At 53.1% G+C, this 19,773-nt stretch overlaps 1 protein-coding gene across 1 annotated transcript in view; it reads right to left on the minus strand.

Annotated features, from left to right (window-relative positions):
- Positions 1–19,259, minus strand: part of LOC137316289 (rap1 GTPase-activating protein 1-like) — a 41,890-nt gene extending 22,631 nt beyond the window's left edge. Inside the window, exons 1-3 of the mRNA XM_067980359.1 lie at positions 19,146–19,259; positions 7,833–7,904; positions 1,358–1,444 (exon numbers count right to left, since the gene is read on the minus strand). Of these exons, the coding sequence (XP_067836460.1) occupies positions 1,358–1,444; positions 7,833–7,904; positions 19,146–19,223 (237 nt within the window). The 5' untranslated portion in view covers positions 19,224–19,259. The remainder of the gene's footprint in view (positions 1–1,357; positions 1,445–7,832; positions 7,905–19,145) is intronic.
- Between the last annotated feature and the right edge of the window lie 514 nt (positions 19,260–19,773).

Genomic DNA, 19,773 nt, shown 5'->3' on the forward strand with positions numbered 1-19,773 from the left:
TAACTAGGGGGGGTGGGGGAGAGGGATGGGGAAACAGGGGGAGAGACCCTGTTAACTAGGGGGGGGTGGGGGAGAGGGATGGGGAAACGGGGGGAGAGACCCCGTTAACTGGGGGGGGGTCAGGGAGAGGGATGGGGAAACAGGGGGAGAGACCCTGTTAACTGGGGGAGGTCAGGGAGAGGGATGGGGAAACAGGGGGAGAGACCCCGTTAACTAGGGGGGGGTCAGGGAGAGGGATGGGGAAACAGGGGGAGAGACCCCGTTAACTAGGGCGGTGGGGGAGAGGGATGGGGAAACAGGGGGAGAGACCCTGTTAACTGGGGGGGTCAGGGAGAGGGATGGGGAAACAGGGGGAGAGACCCCGTTAACTATGGGGGGGTGGGGGAGAGGAATGGGGAAACAGGGGGAGAGACCCTGTTAACTGGGGGGGTCAGGGAGAGGGAAGGGGAAACAGGGGGAGAGACCCTGTTAACTGGGGGGGTGGGGGAGAGGGATGGGGAAACAGGGGGAGAGACCCTGTTAACTGGGGGGGTGGGGGAGAGGGATGGGGAAACAGGGGGAGAGACCCCGTTAACGAGGGGGGGTCAGGGAGAGGGATGTGGAAACAGGGGGAGAGACCCTGTTAACTGGGGGGAGTCAGGGAGAGGGATGGGGAAACAGGGGGAGAGACCCTGTTAACTGGGGGGGGTCAGTGAGAGGGATGGGGAAACAGGGGGAGAGACCCTGTTAACTGGGGGGGTGGGGGAGAGACCCTGTTAACTGGGGGGGTGGGGGAGAGGGATGGGGAAACAGGGGGAGAGACCCTGTTAACTGGGGGGGGGGTCAGGGAGAGGGATGGGGAAACAGGGGGAGAGACCCTGTTAACTGGGGGGGGGGGTCAGGGAGAGGGATGGGGAAACAGGGGGAGAGACCCTGTTAACTGGGGGGGGTCAGGGAGAGGGATGGGGAAACAGGGGGAGAGACCCTGTTAACTAGGGGGGGTGGGGGAGAGGGATGGGGAAACAGGGGGAGAGACCCTGTTAACTGGGGGGGGTCAGGGAGAGGGATGGGGAAACAGGGGGAGAGACCCTGTTAACTGGGAGGGGTCAGGGAGAGGGATGGGGAAACAGGGGGAGAGACCCTGTTAACTGGGGGGGGGTCAGGGTGAGGGATGGGGAAACAGGGGGAGAGACCCTGTTAACTGGGGGGGGGGGTCAGGGTGAGGGATGGGGAAACAGGGGGAGAGACCCTGTTAACTGGGGGGGGTCAGGGTGAGGGATTGGGAAACAGGGGGAGAGACCCCGTTAACTAGGGGGGGTCAGTGAGAGGGATGGGGCTCAGGGGGAGCGATTGGGTGAAGGGGTAGCTGTTCTCTCACCTCCAATGCTGCAAACTTCTCTGATCGGTAACTTCCGAACTCCGCGTTGATGAGCTTGGTGAGCAGGTACTCGCGAAGCTCTGGGCCCTGTGAGGAGTACAAGAAAGAGATACAGAGTAAAGCTCCCTCTACACTGTCCCATCAAACACTCCCAGGGCAGGTACAGGGTTAGATACAGAGTAAAGCTCCCTCTACACTGTCCCATCAAACACTCCCAGGGTAGGTACAGGGTTAGATACAGAGTAAAGCTCCCTCTACACTGTCCCATCAAACACTCCCAGGGCAGGTACAGGGTTAGATACAGAGTAAAGAACACTCCACACTGTCCCATCAAACACTCCCAGGGTCAGGTACAGGGTTAGATACAGAGTAAAGCTCCCTCTACACTGTCCCGTCAAACACTCCCAGGGCAGGTACAGGGTTAGATACAGAGTAAAGCTCCCTCTACACTGTCCCATCAAACACTCCCAGGGCAGGTACAGGGTTAGATACAGAGTAAAGCTCCCTCTACACTGTCCCATCAAACACTCCCAGGGTCAGGTACAGGGTTAGATACAGAGTAAAGCTCCCTCTACACTGTCCCATCAAACACTCCCAGGGCAGGTACAGGGTTAGATACAGAGTAAAGAACACTCCACACTGTCCCATCAAACACTCCCAGGGTCAGGTACAGGGTTAGATACAGAGTAAAGCTCCCTCTACACTGTCCCATCAAACACTCCCAGGGTAGGTACAGGGTTAGATACAGAGTAAAGCTCCCTCTACACTGTCCCATCAAACACTCCCAGGGCAGGTACAGGGTTAGATACAGAGTAAAGCTCCCTCTACACTGTCCCATCAAACACTCCCAGGGCAGGTACAGGGTTAGATACAGAGTAAAGCTCCCTCTACACTGTCCCATCAAACACTCCCAGGGTCAGGTGCAGGGTTAGATACAGAGTAAAGAACACTCTACACTGTCCCATCAAACACTCCCAGGGTCAGGTACAGGGTTAGATACAGAGTAAAGCTCCCTCTACACTGTCCCATCAAACACTCCCAGGGTAGGTACAGGGTTAGATACAGAGTAAAGCTCCCTCTACACTGTCCCATCAAACACTCCCAGGGTCAGGTACAGGGTTAGATACAGAGTAAAGCTCCCTCTACACTGTCCCATCAAACACTCCCAGGGCAGGTACAGGGTTAGATACAGAGTAAAGCTCCCTCTACACTGTCCCATCAAACACTCCCAGGGCAGGTACAGGGTTAGATACAGAGTAAAGAACACTCTACACTGTCCCATCAAACACTCCCAGGGCAGGTACAGGGTTAGATACAGAGTAAAGCTCCCTCGACACTGTCCCATCAAACACTCCCAGGGCAGGTACAGGGTTAGATACAGAGTAAAGCTCCCTCTACACTGTCCCATCAAACACTCCCAGGGCAGGTACAAGGTTAGATACAGAGTAAAGCTCCCTCTACACTGTCCCATCAAACACTCCCAGGGCAGGTACAGGGTTAGATACAGAGTAAAGCTCCCTCCACACTGTCCCATCAAACACTCCCAGGGCAGGTACAGGGTTAGGTACAGAGTAAAGCTCCCTCTACACTGTCCCATCAAACACTCCCAGGGTCAGGTACAGGGTTAGATACAGAGTAAAGCTCCCTCTACACTGTCCCATCAAACACTCCCAGGGCAGGTACAGGGTTAGATACAGAGTAAAGCTCCCTCTACACTGTCCCATCAAACACTCCCAGGGCAGGTACAGGGTTAGATACAGAGTAAAGCTCCCTCCACACTGTCCCATCAAACACTCCCAGGGCAGGTACAGGGTTAGATACAGAGTAAAGCTCCCTCCACACTGTCCCATCAAACACTCCCAGGGCAGGTACAGGGTTAGATACAGAGTAAAGCTCCCTCTACACTGTCCCATCAAACACTCCCAGGGCAGGTACAGGGTTAGATACAGAGTAAAGCTCCCTCAACACTGTCCCGTCAAACACTCCCAGGGCAGGTACAGGGCTAGATACAGAGTAAAGCTCCCTCTACACTGTCCCGTCAAACACTCCCAGGGCAGGTACAGGGTTAGATACAGAGTAAAGCTCCCTCTACACTGTCCCATCAAACACTCCCAGGGCAGGTACAGGGTTAGATACAGAGTAAAGCTCCCTCTACACTGTCCCATCAAACACTCCCAGGGCAGGTACAGGGTTAGATACAGAGTGACGCTCCCTCTACACTGTCCCATCAAACACTCCCAGGGTCAGGTACAGGGTTAGATACAGAGTAAAGCTCCCTCTACACTGTCCCGTCAAACACTCCCAGGGCAGGTACAGGGTTAGATACAGAGTAAAGCTCCCTCTACACTGTCCCATCAAACACTCCCAGGGTCAGGTACAGGATTAGATACAGAGTGACGCTCCCTCTACACTGTCCCATCAAACACTCCCAGGGCAGGTACAGGGTTAGATACAGAGTAAAGCTCCCTCTACACTGTCCCATCAAACACTCCCAGGGCAGGGACAGGGTTAGATACAGAGTAAAGCTCCCTCTACACTGTCCTATCAAACACTCCCAGGGCAGGTACAGGGTTAGATACAGAGTGACGCTCCCTCTACACTGTCCCATCAAACACTCCCAGGGCAGGTACAGGGTTAGATACAGAGTAAAGCTCCCTCGACACTGTCCCATCAAACACTCCCAGGGTCAGGTACAGGGTTAGATACAGAGTAAAGCTCCCTCTACACTGTCCCATCAAACACTCCCAGGGCAGGTACAGGGTTAGATGCAGAGTAAAGCTCCCTCTACACTGTCCCATCAAACACTCCCAGGGCAGGTACAGGGTTAGATGCAGAGTGAAGCTCCCTCTACACTGTCCCATCAAACACTCCCAGGGTCAGGTACAGGGTTAGATACAGAGTAAAGGTCCCTCTACACTGTCCCATCAAACACTCCCAGGGGCAGGTACAGGGTGAGATACAGAGTAAAGCTCCCTCTACACTGTCCCATCAAACACTCCCAGGGCAGGTACAGGGTTAGATACAGAGTAAATCTCCCTCCACACTGTCCCATCAAACACTCCCAGGGTCAGGTACAGGGTTAGATACAGAGTAAAGCTCCCTCTACACTGTCCCATCAAACACTCCCAGGGCAGGTACAGGGTTAGATACAGAGTAAAGCTCCCTCTACACTGTCCCATCAAACACTCCCAGGGCAGGTACAGGGTTAGATACAGAGTAAAGTTCCCTCTACACTGTCCCATCAATCTCTCCCAGGGTCAGGTACAGGGTTAGATACAGAGTAAAGCTCCCTCTACACTGTCCCATCAAACACTCCCAGGGGCAGGTACAGGGTGAGATACAGAGTAAAGCTCCCTCTACACTGTCCCATCAAACACTCCCAGGGCAGGTACAGGGTTAGATACAGAGTAAATCTCCCTCTACACTGTCCCATCAAACACTCCCAGGGTCAGGTACAGGGTTAGATACAGAGTAAAGCTCCCTCTACACTGTCCCATCAAACACTCCCAGGGCAGGTACAGGGTTAGATACAGAGTAAAGTTCCCTCTACACTGTCCCATCAATCACTCCCAGGGCAGGTACAGGGTTAGATACAGAGTAAAGCTCCCTCTACACTGTCCCATCAAACACTCCCCGGACAGGTACAGGGTTGGATACAGAGTAAAGCTCCCTCTACACTGTCCCATCAAACACTCCCAGGGCAGGTACAGGGTTAGATACAGAGTAAAGCTCCCTCCACACTGTCCCATCAAACACTCCCAGGGCAGGTACAGGGTTAGATACAGAGTGAAGCTCCCTCTACACTGTCCCATCAAACACTCCCAGGGCAGGTACAGGGTTAGATACAGAGTAAAGCTCCCTCCACACTGTCCCGTCAAACACTCCCAGGGCAGGTACAGGGTTAGATACAGAGTAAAGCTCCCTCTACACTGTCCCGTCAAACATTCCCAGGGCAGGTACAGGGTTAGATACAGAGTAAAGCTCCCTCTACACTGTCCCATCAAACACTCCCAGGGCAGGTACAGGGTTAGATACAGAGTAAAGCTCACTCTACACTGTCCCATCAAACACTCCCAGGTCAGGTACAGGGTTAGATACAGAGTAAAGCTCCCTCTACACTGTCCCGTCAAACACTCCCAGGGCAGGTACAGGGTTAGATACAGAGTAAAGCTCCCTCTACACTGTCCCATCAAACACTCCCAGGGCAGGTACAGGGTTAGATACAGAGTAAAGCTCCCTCTACACTGTCCCATCAAACACTCCCAGTGCAGGTACAGGGTTAGATACAGAGTAAAGCTCCCTCTACACTGTCCCATCAAACACTCCCAGGTCAGGTACAGGGTTAGATACAGAGTAAAGCTCCCTCTACACTGTCCCGTCAAACACTCCCAGGGTCAGGTACAGGGTTAGATACAGAGTAAAGCTCCCTCTACACTGTCCCATCAAACACACCCAGGGCCAGGTACAGGGTTAGATACAGAGTAAAGCTCCCTCTACACTGTCCCATCAAACACTCCCAGGGTCAGGTACAGGGTTAGATACAGAGTAAAGCTCCCTCTACACTGTCCCATCAAACACTCCCAGGGCAGGTACAGGGTTCGATACAGAGTAAAGCTCCCTCTACACTGTCCCATCAAACACTCCCAGGGCAGGTACAGGGTTAGATACAGAGTAAAGCTCCCTCTACACCGTCCCATCAAACACTCCCAGGGTCAGGTACAGGGTTAGATACAGAGTAAAGCTCCCTCTACACTGTCCCATCAAACACTCCCAGGGCAGGTACAGGGTTCGATACAGAGTAAAGCTCCCTCTACACTGTCCCGTCAAACACTCCCAGGGTCAGGTACAGGGTTAGATACAGAGTAAAGCTCCCTCTACACTGTCCCATCAAACACTCCCAGGGTCAGGTACAGGGTTAGATACAGAGTAAAGCTCCCTCGACACTGTCCCAGGACTCAACAGCAAAAACAGCTTGTATTTATGTAACATTGTAAAACGTCCCAAGGCGCTTTCACAGGATCGTAAATCGGACAAAACTTGACACCGAGCCATACGAGGACAGGTGACCAAAAGCTTGGTCAAAGAGGGAGGTTTTAAGGAGCGTCTTAAAGAGGAGAGAGAGAGGGGGAGAGGTTTAGGGAGGGAATTCCAGAGCTCGGGGCCCAGGCAGCTTAAGGCACGGCCAATGGTGGAGCGATGGGAATCGGTGCTGGAGGAGGTTACAGAGATAGGGAGGGGGGGCGAGGGCCATGGAGGGATTTGAACAGGAGGATGAGAATTGTAGGGGGCTGGAGGAGGTTACAGAGATAGGGAGGAGGGGCGAGGGGCATGGAGGGATTTGAAGAGGAGGATGAGAATTGTAGGGGCTGGAGGAGGTTACAGAGATAGGGAGGGAGGGGCGAGGGCCATGGAGGGATTTGAACAGGAGGATGAGAATTGTAGGGGGCTGGAGGAGGTTACAGAGATAGGGAGGGGGGGCGAGGTCCATGGAGGGATTTGAAGAGGAGGATGAGAATTGTAGGGGGCTGGAGGAGGTTACAGAGATCGGGAGGGGGGCGAGGGGCCATGGAGGGATTTGAACAGGAGGATGAGAATTGTAGGGGGCTGGAGGAGGTTACAGAGATAGGGAGGGAGGGGGGTGAGGGCCATGGAGGGATTTGAAGAGGAGGATGAGAATTGTAGGGGCTGGAGGAGGTTACAGAGATAGGGAGGGAGGGGAGGCGAGGGCCATGGAGGGATATGAATAGGAGGATGAGAATTGTAGGGGGCTGGAGGAGGTTACAGAGATAGGGAGGGGGGGCGAGGGCCATGGAGGGATTTGAAGAGGAGGATGAGAATTGTAGGGGCTGGAGGAGGTTACAGAGATAGGGAGGGGGGGCGAGGGCCATGGAGGGATTTGAAGAGGAGGATGAGAATTGTAGGGGGCTGGAGGAGGTTACAGAGATAGGGAGGGGGGGGCGAGGGCCATGGAGGGATTTGAAGAGGAGGATGAGAATTGTAGGGGGCTGGAGGAGGTTACAGAGATAGGGAGGGGGGGGCGAGGGCCATGGAGGGATTTGAACAGGAGGATGAGAATTGTAGGGGGCTGGAGGAGGTTACAGAGATAGGGAGGGGGGGACGAGGGCCATGGAGGGATTTGAAGAGGGGTATGAGAATTGTAGGGGGCTGGAGGAGGTTACAGAGATAGGGAGGGAGGGCGAGGGGCCATGGAGGGATTTGAAGAGGAGGATGAGAATTTCACAATCGAGTCATTCCCGGAGTGGGAGCAGGTGTCGGTCCAGCGAGCACAGGGGAGGGTGATGGGTGAATGGGACGAGGTGAGAGTTAGCTCACAGGAATTTTGCTGACTCCGACCATTAATGTCCCTCCGCTGCGCCTGGTAACACACGTGCTGTCACTCTGGAAGATGCATCATGCTTTTCCAAAAGAGAAAACCAGAAGTACTGTTCTCATCCTCGCACAGTGAAGAACAGACCTTTCTGAAGACAGCTGGGTCTGGGAGAGCAGGACCAAAGAAAGGGACATCATCTCGAGCCGTCACTGACACCTGCCGAGACAGAAGGGGACGTTACAGCTCAAATCGAGAACAGGTCATCACATCGAGGGACCCCAGTCAGTGCACAGATATCTCCCTGAGAGAGGGGACTGAGAGACACCAGTCAGTGTACAGATATCTCCCTGAGAGAGAGGGGACTGAGAGACACCAGTCAGTGTACAGATATCTCCCTGAGAGAGAGAGGACTGAGAGACACCAGTCAGTGTACAGATATCTCCCTGAGAGAGAGGGGACTGAGAGACACCAGTCAGTGTACAGATATCTCCCCGAGAGAGAGGGGGACTGAGAGACACCAGTCAGTGTACAGATATCTCCCTGAGAGAGAGGACTGAGAGACACCAGTCAGTGTACAGATATCTCCCTGAGAGAGAGGGGACTGAGAGACACCAGTCAGTGTACAGATATCTCCCTGAGAGAGAGGGGACTGAGAGACACCAGTCAGTGTACAGATATCTCCCTGAGAGAGAGGGGACTGAGAGACACCAGTCAGTGTACAGATATCTCCCTGAGAGAGAGGGACTGAGAGACACCAGTCAGTGCACAGATATCACCCTGAGAGAGAGGGACTGAGAGACACCAGTCAGTGTACAGATATCTCCCTGAGAGAGAGGGACTGAGAGACACCAGTCAGTGTACAGATATCTCCCTGAGAGAGAGGGGACTGAGAGACACCAGTCAGTGTACAGATATCTCCCTGAGAGAGAGGGGACTGAGAGACACCAGTCAGTGCACAGATATCTCCCTGAGAGAGAGGAACTGAGAGACACCAGTCAGTGTACAGATATCACCCTGAGAGAGAGGGGACTGAGAGACACCAGTCAGTGTACAGATATCACCCTGAGAGAGAGGGACTGAGAGACACCAGTCAGTGTACAGATATCTCCCTGAGAGAGAGGGGACTGAGAGACACCAGTCAGTGTACAGATATCTCCCTGAGAGAGAGGGACTGAGAGACACCAGTCAGTGTACAGATATCACCCTGAGAGAGAGGGACTGAGAGACACCAGTCAGTGTACAGATATCTCCCTGAGAGAGAGGGGACTGAGAGACACCAGTCAGTGTACAGATATCTCCCCGAGAGAGAGGGGGACTGAGAGACACCAGTCAGTGTACAGATATCTCCCTGAGAGAGAGGACTGAGAGACACCAGTCAGTGTACAGATATCTCCCTGAGAGAGAGGGGACTGAGAGACACCAGTCAGTGTACAGATATCTCCCTGAGAGAGAGGGGACTGAGAGACACCAGTCAGTGCACAGATATCTCCCTGAGAGAGAGGGACTGAGAGACACCAGTCAGTGTACAGATATCTCCCTGAGAGAGAGGGGACTGAGAGACACCAGTCAGTGTACAGATATCACCCTGAGAGAGAGAGGGACTGAGAGACACCAGTCAGTGTACAGATATCTCCCTGAGAGAGAGGGACTGAGAGACACCAGTCAGTGTACAGATATCTCCCTGAGAGAGAGGGGACTGAGAGACACCAGTCAGTGTACAGATATCTCCCTGAGAGAGAGGGGACTGAGAGACACCAGTCAGTGCACAGATATCTCCCTGAGAGAGAGGAACTGAGAGACACCAGTCAGTGTACAGATATCACCCTGAGAGAGAGGGGACTGAGAGACACCAGTCAGTGTACAGATATCTCCCTGAGAGAGAGGGACTGAGAGACACCAGTCAGTGTACAGATATCTCCCTGAGAGAGAGGGACTGAGAGACACCAGTCAGTGTACAGATATCTCCCTGAGAGAGGGGGGACTGAGAGACACCAGTCAGTGTACAGATATCACCCTGAGAGAGAGGGACTGAGAGACACCAGTCAGTGTACAGATATCTCCCTGAGAGAGAGGGACTGAGAGACACCAGTCAGTGTACAGATATCTCCCTGAGAGAGAGGGGACTGAGAGACACCAGTCAGTGTACAGATATCTCCCTGAGAGAGAGGGACTGAGAGACACCAGTCAGTGTACAGATATCTCCCTGAGAGAGAGAGGACTGAGAGACACCAGTCAGTGTACAGATATCTCCCTGAGAGAAAGGGGACTGAGAGACACCAGTCAGTGTACAGATATCTCCCTGAGAGAGAGGGGACTGAGAGACACCAGTCAGTGTACAGATATCTCCCTGAGAGAGAGGGGACTGAGAGACACCAGTCAGTGTACAGATATCTCCCTGTGAGAGAGAGGACTGAGAGACACCAGTCAGTGTACAGATATCACCCTGAGAGAGAGAGGGGACTGAGAGACACCAGTCAGTGTACAGATATCTCCCTGAGAGAGAGGGGACTGAGAGACACCAGTCAGTGTACAGATATCTCACTGAGAGAGAGGGACTGAGAGACACCAGTCAGTGTACAGATATCACCCTGAGAGAGAGGGACTGAGAGACACCAGTCAGTGTACAGATATCTCCCTGAGAGAGAGGGGGGACTGAGAGACACCAGTCAGTGTACAGATATCTCCCTGAGAGAGAGAGGGGACTGAGAGACACCAGTCAGTGTACACATATCTCCATGAGAGAGAGGGGGACTGAGAGACACCAGTCAGTGTACAGATATCTCCCTGAGAGAGGGACTGAGAGACACCAGTCAGTGTACAGATATCTCCCTGAGAGAGAGGGGACTGAGAGACACCAGTCAGTGTACAGATATCTCCCTGAGAGAGAGGGGACTGAGAGACACCAGTCAGTGTACAGATATCTCCCTGAGAGAGAGGGGACTGAGAGACACCAGTCAGTGTACAGATATCTCCCTGAGAGAGAGAGGGGACTGAGAGACACCAGTCAGTGTACAGATATCTCCCTGAGAGAGCGAGGGGACTGAGAGACACCAGTCAGTGTACAGATATCTCCCTGAGAGAGAGGGGACTGAGAGACACCAGTCAGTGTACATATATCTCCCCGAGAGAGAGGGGACTGAGAGACACCAGTCAGTGTACAGATATCTCCCTGAGAGAGAGGGGACTGAGAGACACCAGTCAGTGTACAGATATCTCCCTGAGAGAGAGGGGACTGAGAGACACCAGTCAGTGTACAGATATCTCCCTGAGAGAGGGGACTGAGAGACACCAGTCAGTGCACAGATATCTCCCTGAGAGAGAGGGGACTGAGAGACACCAGTCAGTGTACAGATATCTCCCTGAGAGAGAGGGACTGAGAGACACCAGTCAATGTACAGATATCTCCCTGAGAGAGAGGGGACTGAGAGACACCAGTCAGTGTACAGATATCTCCCTGAGAGAGGGGACTGAGAGACACCAGCCAGTGTACAGATATCACCCTGAGAGAGAGGGACTGAGAGACACCAGTCAGTGTACAGATATCACCCTGAGAGAGAGGGGACTGAGAGACACCAGTCAGTGTACAGATATCTCCCTGAGAGAGAGGGGACTGAGAGACACCAGTCAGTGTGCAGATATCTCCCTGAGAGAGGGGACTGAGAGACACCAGTCAGTGTACAGATATCTCCCTGAGAGAGAGAGGGACTGAGAGACACCAGTCAGTGTACAGATATCTCCCTGAGAGAGAGGGGACTGAGAGACACCAGTCAGTGTACAGATATTTCCCTGAGAGAGAGGGGACTGAGAGACACCAGTCAGTGTACAGATATCTCCCTGAGAGAGAGGGGACTGAGAGACACCAGTCAGTGTACAGATATCTCCCTGAGAGAGAGGGGACTGAGAGACACCAGTCAGTGTACAGATATCTCCCTGAGAGAGAGGGGACTGAGAGACACCAGTCAGTGTACAGATATCTCTCTGAGAGAGAGGGGACTGAGAGACACCAGTCAGTGTACAGATATCTCCCTGAGAGAGGGGACTGAGAGACACCAGTCAGTGTACAGATATCTCCCTGAGAGAGAGGGGACTGAGAGACACCAGTCAGTGTACAGATATCTCCCTGAGAGAGAGGGGACTGAGAGACACCAGTCAGTGTACAGATATCTCCCTGAGAGAGAGGGGACTGAGAGACACCACTCAGTGTACAGATATCTCCCTGAGAGAGAGGGGACTGAGAGACACCAGTCAGTGTACAGATATCTCCCTGAGAGAGAGGGGACTGAGAGACACCAGTCAGTGTACAGATATCTCCCTGAGAGAGAGGGGACTGAGAGACACCAGTCAGTGTACAGATATCTCCCTGAGAGAGAGGGACTGAGAGACACCAGTCAGTGTACAGATATCTCCCTGAGAGAGGGGACTGAGAGACACCAGTCAGTGTGCAGATATTTCCCTGAGAGAGGGGACTGAGAGACACCAGTCAGTGTACAGATATTTCCCTGAGAGAGAGGGGACTGAGAGACACCAGTCAGTGTACAGATATCTCCCTGAGAGAGAGGGGACTGAGAGACACCAGTCAGTGTACAGATATCTCCCTGAGAGAGAGGGGACTGAGAGACACCAGTCAGTGTACAGATATCTCCCTGAGAGAGAGGGGACTGAGAGACACCAGTCAGTGTACAGATATCTCCCTGAGAGAGAGGGGACTGAGAGACACCAGTCAGTGTACAGATATCTCCCTGAGAGAGAGAGGGGACTGAGAGACACCAGTCAGTGTACAGATATCTCCCTGAGAGAGCGAGGGGACTGAGAGACACCAGTCAGTGTACAGATATCTCCCTGAGAGAGAGGGGACTGAGAGACACCAGTCAGTGTACATATATCTCCCCGAGAGAGAGGGGACTGAGAGACACCAGTCAGTGTACAGATATCTCCCTGAGAGAGAGGGGACTGAGAGACACCAGTCAGTGTACAGATATCTCCCTGAGAGAGAGGGACTGAGAGACACCAGTCAGTGTACAGATATCTCCCTGAGAGAGGGGACTGAGAGACACCAGTCAGTGCACAGATATCTCCCTGAGAGAGAGGGGACTGAGAGACACCAGTCAGTGTACAGATATCTCCCTGAGAGAGAGGGGACTGAGAGACACCAGTCAGTGTACAGATATCTCCCTGAGAGAGAGAGGGACTGAGAGACACCAGTCAGTGTACAGATATCTCCCTGAGAGAGAGAGGGGACTGAGAGACACCAGTCAGTGTACAGATATCTCCCTGAGAGAGGGACTGAGAGACACCAGTCAGTGTACAGATATCTCCCTGAGAGAGAGAGGGGACTGAGAGACACCAGTCAGTGTACAGATATCTCCCTGAGAGAGGGGACTGAGAGACACCAGTCAGTGTACAGATATCTCCCTGAGAGAGAGGGGACTGAGAGACACCAGTCAGTGTACAGATATCTCCCTGAGAGAGAGGGACTGAGAGACACCAGTCAATGTACAGATATCTCCCTGAGAGAGAGGGGACTGAGAGACACCAGTCAGTGTACAGATATCTCCCTGAGAGAGGGACTGAGAGACACCAGCCAGTGTACAGATATCACCCTGAGAGAGAGGGACTGAGAGACACCAGTCAGTGTACAGATATCACCCTGAGAGAGAGGGGACTGAGAGACACCAGTCAGTGTACAGATATCTCCCTGAGAGAGAGGGGACTGAGAGACACCAGTCAGTGTGCAGATATCTCCCTGAGAGAGGGGACTGAGAGACACCAGTCAGTGTACAGATGTCTCCCTGAGAGAGAGAGGGACTGAGAGACACCAGTCAGTGTACAGATATCTCCCTGAGAGAGAGGGGACTGAGAGACACCAGTCAGTGTACAGATATTTCCCTGAGAGAGAGGGGACTGAGAGACACCAGTCAGTGTACAGATATCTCCCTGAGAGAGAGGGGACTGAGAGACACCAGTCAGTGTACAGATATCTCCCTGAGAGAGAGGGGACTGAGAGACACCAGTCAGTGTACAGATATCTCCCTGAGAGAGAGGGGACTGAGAGACACCAGTCAGTGTACAGATATCACCCTGAGAGAGAGGGGACTGAGAGACACCAGTCAGTGTACAGATATCTCCCTGAGAGAGAGGGACTGAGAGACACCAGTCAGTGTACAGATATCTCCCTGAGAGAGAGGGGACTGAGAGACACCAGTCAGTGTACAGATATCACCCTGAGAGAGAGAGGGACTGAGAGACACCAGTCAGTGTACAGATATCTCCCTGAGAGAGAGGGGACTGAGAGACACCAGTCAGTGTACAGATATCTCCCTGAGAGAGGGGACTGAGAGACACCAGTCAGTGTACAGATATCTCCCTGAGAGAGGGGACTGAGAGACACCAGTCAGTGTACAGATATCTCCCTGAGAGAGAGAGGACTGAGAGACACCAGTCAGTGTACAGATATCTCCCTGAGAGAGAGGGACTGAGAGACACCAGTCAGTGTACAGATATCTCCCTGAGAGAGAGAGGACTGAGAGACACCAGTCAGTGTACAGATATCTCCCTGAGAGAGAGGGGACTGAGAGACACCAGTCAGTGTACAGATATCTCCCTGAGAGAGAGGGACTGAGAGACACCAGTCAGTGTACAGATATCTCCCTGAGAGAGAGGGGACTGAGAGACACCAGTCAGTGTACAGATATCTCCCTGAGAGAGAGGGGACTGAGAGACACCAGTCAGTGTACAGATACCTCCCTGAGAGAGAGGGGACTGAGAGACACCAGTCAGTGTACAGATATCACCCTGAGAGAGAGGGGACTGAGAGACACCAGTCAGTGTACAGATATCTCCCTGAGAGAGAGGACTGAGAGACACCAGTCAGTGTACAGATATCTCCCGAGAGAGAGGGACTGAGAGACACCAGTCAGTGTACAGATATCTCCCCGAGAGAGAGGGACTGAGAGACACCAGTCAGTGTACAGATATCTCCCTGAGAGAGAGGGACTGAGAGACACCAGTCAGTGTACAGATATCTCCCTGAGAGAGAGAGGGGACTGAGAGACACCAGTCAGTGTACAGATATCTCCCTGAGAGAGAGGGGACTGAGAGACACCAGTCAGTGTACAGATATCACCCTGAGAGAGAGGGACTGAGAGACACCAGTCAGTGTACAGATATCTCCCTGAGAGAGAGGGACTGAGAGACACCAGTCAGTGTACAGATATCTCCCTGAGAGAGAGGGGACTGAGAGACAGCAGTCAGTGTACAGATATCTCCCTGAGAGTGAGGGGACTGAGAGACACCAGTCAGTGTACAGATATCACCCTGAGAGAGAGGGACTGAGAGACACCAGTCAGTGTACAGATAACTCCTGAGAGAGAGGGGACTGAGAGACACCAGTCAGTGTACAGATATCTCCCTGAGAGAGAGAGGACTGAGAGACACCAGTCAGTGTACAGATATCTCCCTGAGAGAGAGGGGACTGAGAGACACCAGTCAGTGTACAGATATCTCCCTGAGAGAGAGGGGACTGAGAGACACCAGTCAGTGTACAGATATCTCCCTGAGAGAGGGGACTGAGAGACACCAGTCAGTGTACAGATATCTCCCTGAGAGAGAGGGACTGAGAGACACCAGTCAGTGTACAGATATCTCCCTGAGAGAGAGGACTGAGAGACACCAGTCAGTGTACAGATATCTCCCTGAGAGAGAGAGGACTGAGAGACACCAGTCAGTGTACAGATATCTCCCTGAGAGAGAGGGGACTGAGAGACACCAGTCAGTGTACAGATATCACCCTGAGAGAGAGGGACTGAGAGACACCAGTCAGTGTACAGATATCTCCCTGAGAGAGAGGGGACTGAGAGACACCAGTCAGTGTACAGATATCTCCCTGAGAGAGAGGGACTGAGAGACACCAGTCAGTGTACAGATATCACCCTGAGAGAGAGGGACTGAGAGACACCAGTCAGTGTACAGATATCTCCCTGAGAGAGAGGGGACTGAGAGACACCAGTCAGTGTACAGATATCTCCCTGAGAGAGAGGGGACTGAGAGACACCAGTCAGTGTACAGATATCTCCCTGAGAGAGAGGGGACTGAGAGACACCAGTCAGTGTACAGATATCTCCCTGAGAGAGAGGGACTGAGAGACACCAGTCAGTGTACAGATATCTCCCTGAGAGAGAGGGACTGAGAGACACCAGTCAGTGTACAGATATCTCCCTGAGAGAGAGGGGACTGAGAGACACCAGTCAGTGTACAGATATCTCCCTGGGAGAGAGGGACTGAGAGACACCAGTCAGTGTACAGATATCTCCCTGAGAGAGAGGGGACTGAGAGACACCAGTCAGTGTACAGATATCTCCCTGAGAGAGAGGGGACTGAGAGACACCAGTCAGTGTACAGATATCTCCCTGGGAGAGAGGGACTGAGAGACACCAGTCAGTGTACAGATATCTCCCTGAGAGAGAGGGGACTGAGAGACACCAGTCAGTGTACAGATATCTCCCTGAGAGAGGGGACAGAGAGACACCAGTCAGTGTACAGATATCTCCCTGAGAGTGAGGGGACTGAGAGACACCAGTCAGTGTACAGATATCTCCCTGAGAGAGAGGGGACTGAGAGACACCAGTCAGTGTACAGATATCTCCCTGAGAGAGAGGGGACTGAGAGACACCAGTCAGTGTACAGATATCTCCCTGAGAGAGAGGGGACTGAGAGACACCAGTCAGTGTACAGATATCTCCCTGAGAGAGAGGGGACTGAGAGACACCAGTCAGTGTACAGATATCTCCCTGAGAGAGGGGACTGAGAGACACCAGTCAGTGTACAGATATCTCCCTGAGAGAGAGGGACTGAGAGACACCAGTCAGTGTACAGATATCTCCCTGAGAGAGAGGACTGAGAGACACCAGTCAGTGTACAGATATCTCCCTGAGAGAGAGAGGACTGAGAGACACCAGTCAGTGTACAGATATCTCCCTGAGAGAGAGGGGACTGAGAGACACCAGTCAGTGTACAGATATCACCCTGAGAGAGAGGGACTGAGAGACACCAGTCAGTGTACAGATATCTCCCTGAGAGAGAGGGGACTGAGAGACACCAGTCAGTGTACAGATATCTCCCTGAGAGAGAGGGACTGAGAGACACCAGTCAGTGTACAGATATCACCCTGAGAGAGAGGGACTGAGAGACACCAGTCAGTGTACAGATATCTCCCTGAGAGAGAGGGGACTGAGAGACACCAGTCAGTGTACAGATATCTCCCTGAGAGAGAGGGGACTGAGAGACACCAGTCAGTGTACAGATATCTCCCTGAGAGAGAGGGGACTGAGAGACACCAGTCAGTGTACAGATATCTCCCTGAGAGAGAGGGACTGAGAGACACCAGTCAGTGTACAGATATCTCCCTGAGAGAGAGGGACTGAGAGACACCAGTCAGTGTACAGATATCTCCCTGAGAGAGAGGGGACTGAGAGACACCAGTCAGTGTACAGATATCTCCCTGGGAGAGAGGGACTGAGAGACACCAGTCAGTGTACAGATATCTCCCTGAGAGAGAGGGGACTGAGAGACACCAGTCAGTGTACAGATATCTCCCTGAGAGAGAGGGGACTGAGAGACACCAGTCAGTGTACAGATATCTCCCTGGGAGAGAGAGGGGACTGAGAGACACCAGTCAGTGTACAGATATCTCCCTGAGAGAGAGGGGACTGAGAGACACCAGTCAGTGTACAGATATCTCCCTGAGAGAGAGGGGACTGAGAGACACCAGTCAGTGTACAGATATCTCCCTGAGAGAGAGAGGGGACTGAGAGACACCAGTCAGTGTACAGATATCTCCCTGAGAGAGAGGGGACTGAGAGACACCAGTCAGTGTACAGATATCTCCCTGAGAGAGAGGGGACTGAGAGACACCAGTCAGTGTACAGATATCTCCCTGAGAGAGAGGGGACTGAGAGACACCAGTCAGTGTACAGATATCTCCCTGAGAGAGGGGACTGAGACACCAGTCAGTGTACAGATATCTCCCTGAGAGAGAGGGGACTGAGAGACACCAGTCAGTGTACAGATATCTCCCTGAGAGAGAGGGGACTGAGAGACACCAGTCAGTGTACAGATATCTCCCTGAGAGAGGGGACTGAGAGACACCAGTCAGTGTACAGATATCTCCCTGGGAGAGAGGGACTGAGAGACACCAGTCAGTGTACAGATATCACCCTGAGAGAGAGGGGACTGAGAGACACCAGTCAGTGTACAGATATCACCCTGAGAGAGAGGGGACTGAGAGACACCAGTCAGTGTACAGATATCTCCCTGAGAGAGAGGGGACTGAGAGACACCAGTCAGTGTACAGATATCTCCCTGAGAGAGAGGGGACTGAGAGACACCAGTCAGTGTACAGATATCTCCCTGAGAGAGAGGGGACTGAGAGACACCAGTCAGTGTACAGATATCTCCCTGAGAGAGAGGGACTGAGAGACACCAGTCAGTGTACAGATATCACCCTGAGAGAGAGGGACTGAGAGACACCAGTCAGTGTACAGATATCTCCCTGAGAGAGAGGGACTGAGAGACACCAGTCAGTGTACAGATATCTCCCTGAGAGAGAGGGGACTGAGAGACACCAGTCAGTGTACAGATATCTCCCTGAGAGAGAGGGGACTGAGAGACACCAGTCAGTGTACAGATATCTCCCTGAGAGAGAGAGGACTGAGAGACACCAGTCAGTGTACAGATATCTCCCTGAGAGAGAGGGACTGAGAGACACCAGTCAGTGTACAGATATCTCCCTGAGAGAGAGGGACTGAGAGACACCAGTCAGTGTACAGATATCTCCCTGAGAGAGAGGGGACTGAGAGACACCAGTCAGTGTACAGATATCTCCCTGAGAGAGAGTGGACTGAGAGACACCGGTCAGTGTACAGATATCTCCCTGAGAGAGAGGGGACTGAGAGACACCAGTCAGTGTACAGATATCTCCCTGAGAGAGAGGGGACTGAGAGACACCAGTCAGTGTACAGATATCTCCCTGAGAGAGAGGGGACTGAGAGACACCAGTCGGTGTACAGATATCTCCCTGAGAGAGAGGAGACTGAGAGACACCAGTCAGTGTACAGATATCTCCCTGAGAGAGAGGGGACTGAGAGACACCAGTCAGTGTACAGATATCTCCCTGAGAGAGAGAGGACTGAGAGACACCAGTCAGTGTACAGATATCTCCCTGAGAGAGAGGAACTGAGAGACACCAGTCAGTGTACAGATATCTCCCTGAGAGAGAGAGGACTGAGAGACACCAGTCAGTGTACAGATATCTCCCTGAGAGAGAGGAGACTGAGAGACACCAGTCAGTGTACAGATATCTCCCTGAGAGAGAGGGACTGAGAGACACCAGTCAGTGTACAGATATCTCCCTGAGAGAGGGGACTGAGAGACACCAGTCAGTGTACAGATATCTCCCCTCACTCGGTATACTTGTTCCCCTGATTGAGTCCGATCACTCTGCACCACGATGTAAGCATGGAGGAAGCTCGATGCGATCATGTCCGGGGCGAAGGGGGTGTTCCGGTCCTGAAATATCACAGCCACGATGTCATTGCCGACGTGTCGCTTCCGTTGGAGCTGAAGAGAGAGACGGAAAGGTCGGTCTTAATCCAGGAACCAGAGTGGAGCGAAGGTGAAGAACGTCCAATGGAGACGGTCAACGATGGGCCTGGATCAGGGCCTCCCGAACACGGTAACCGGGGGCAACCCGGGCCCTGGATCAGGGCCTCCCGAACACGGTAACCGGGGGCAACCCGGGCCCTGGATCAGGGCCTCCCGAACACGGTAACCCGGGGCCCTGGATCAGGGGCCTCTCTCACACGGTAACCCGGGGCCCTGGATCAGGGGCCTCTCCCACACGGTAACCCGGGGCCCTGGATCAGGGGCCTCTCTCACACGGTAACCCGGGGCCCTGGATCAGGGGCCTCTCTCACACGGTAACCCGGGGCCCTGGATCAGGGGCCTCTCTCACACGGTAACCCGGGGCCCTGGATCAGGGGCCTCTCTCACACGGTAACCCGGGGCCCTGGATCAGGGGCCTCTCTCACAA

The sequence above is a fragment of the Heptranchias perlo genome, unplaced genomic scaffold (assembly GCF_035084215.1).
Source record: "Heptranchias perlo isolate sHepPer1 unplaced genomic scaffold, sHepPer1.hap1 HAP1_SCAFFOLD_580, whole genome shotgun sequence".
In the NCBI taxonomy this organism is placed as follows: Eukaryota; Metazoa; Chordata; class Chondrichthyes; order Hexanchiformes; family Hexanchidae; genus Heptranchias; species Heptranchias perlo.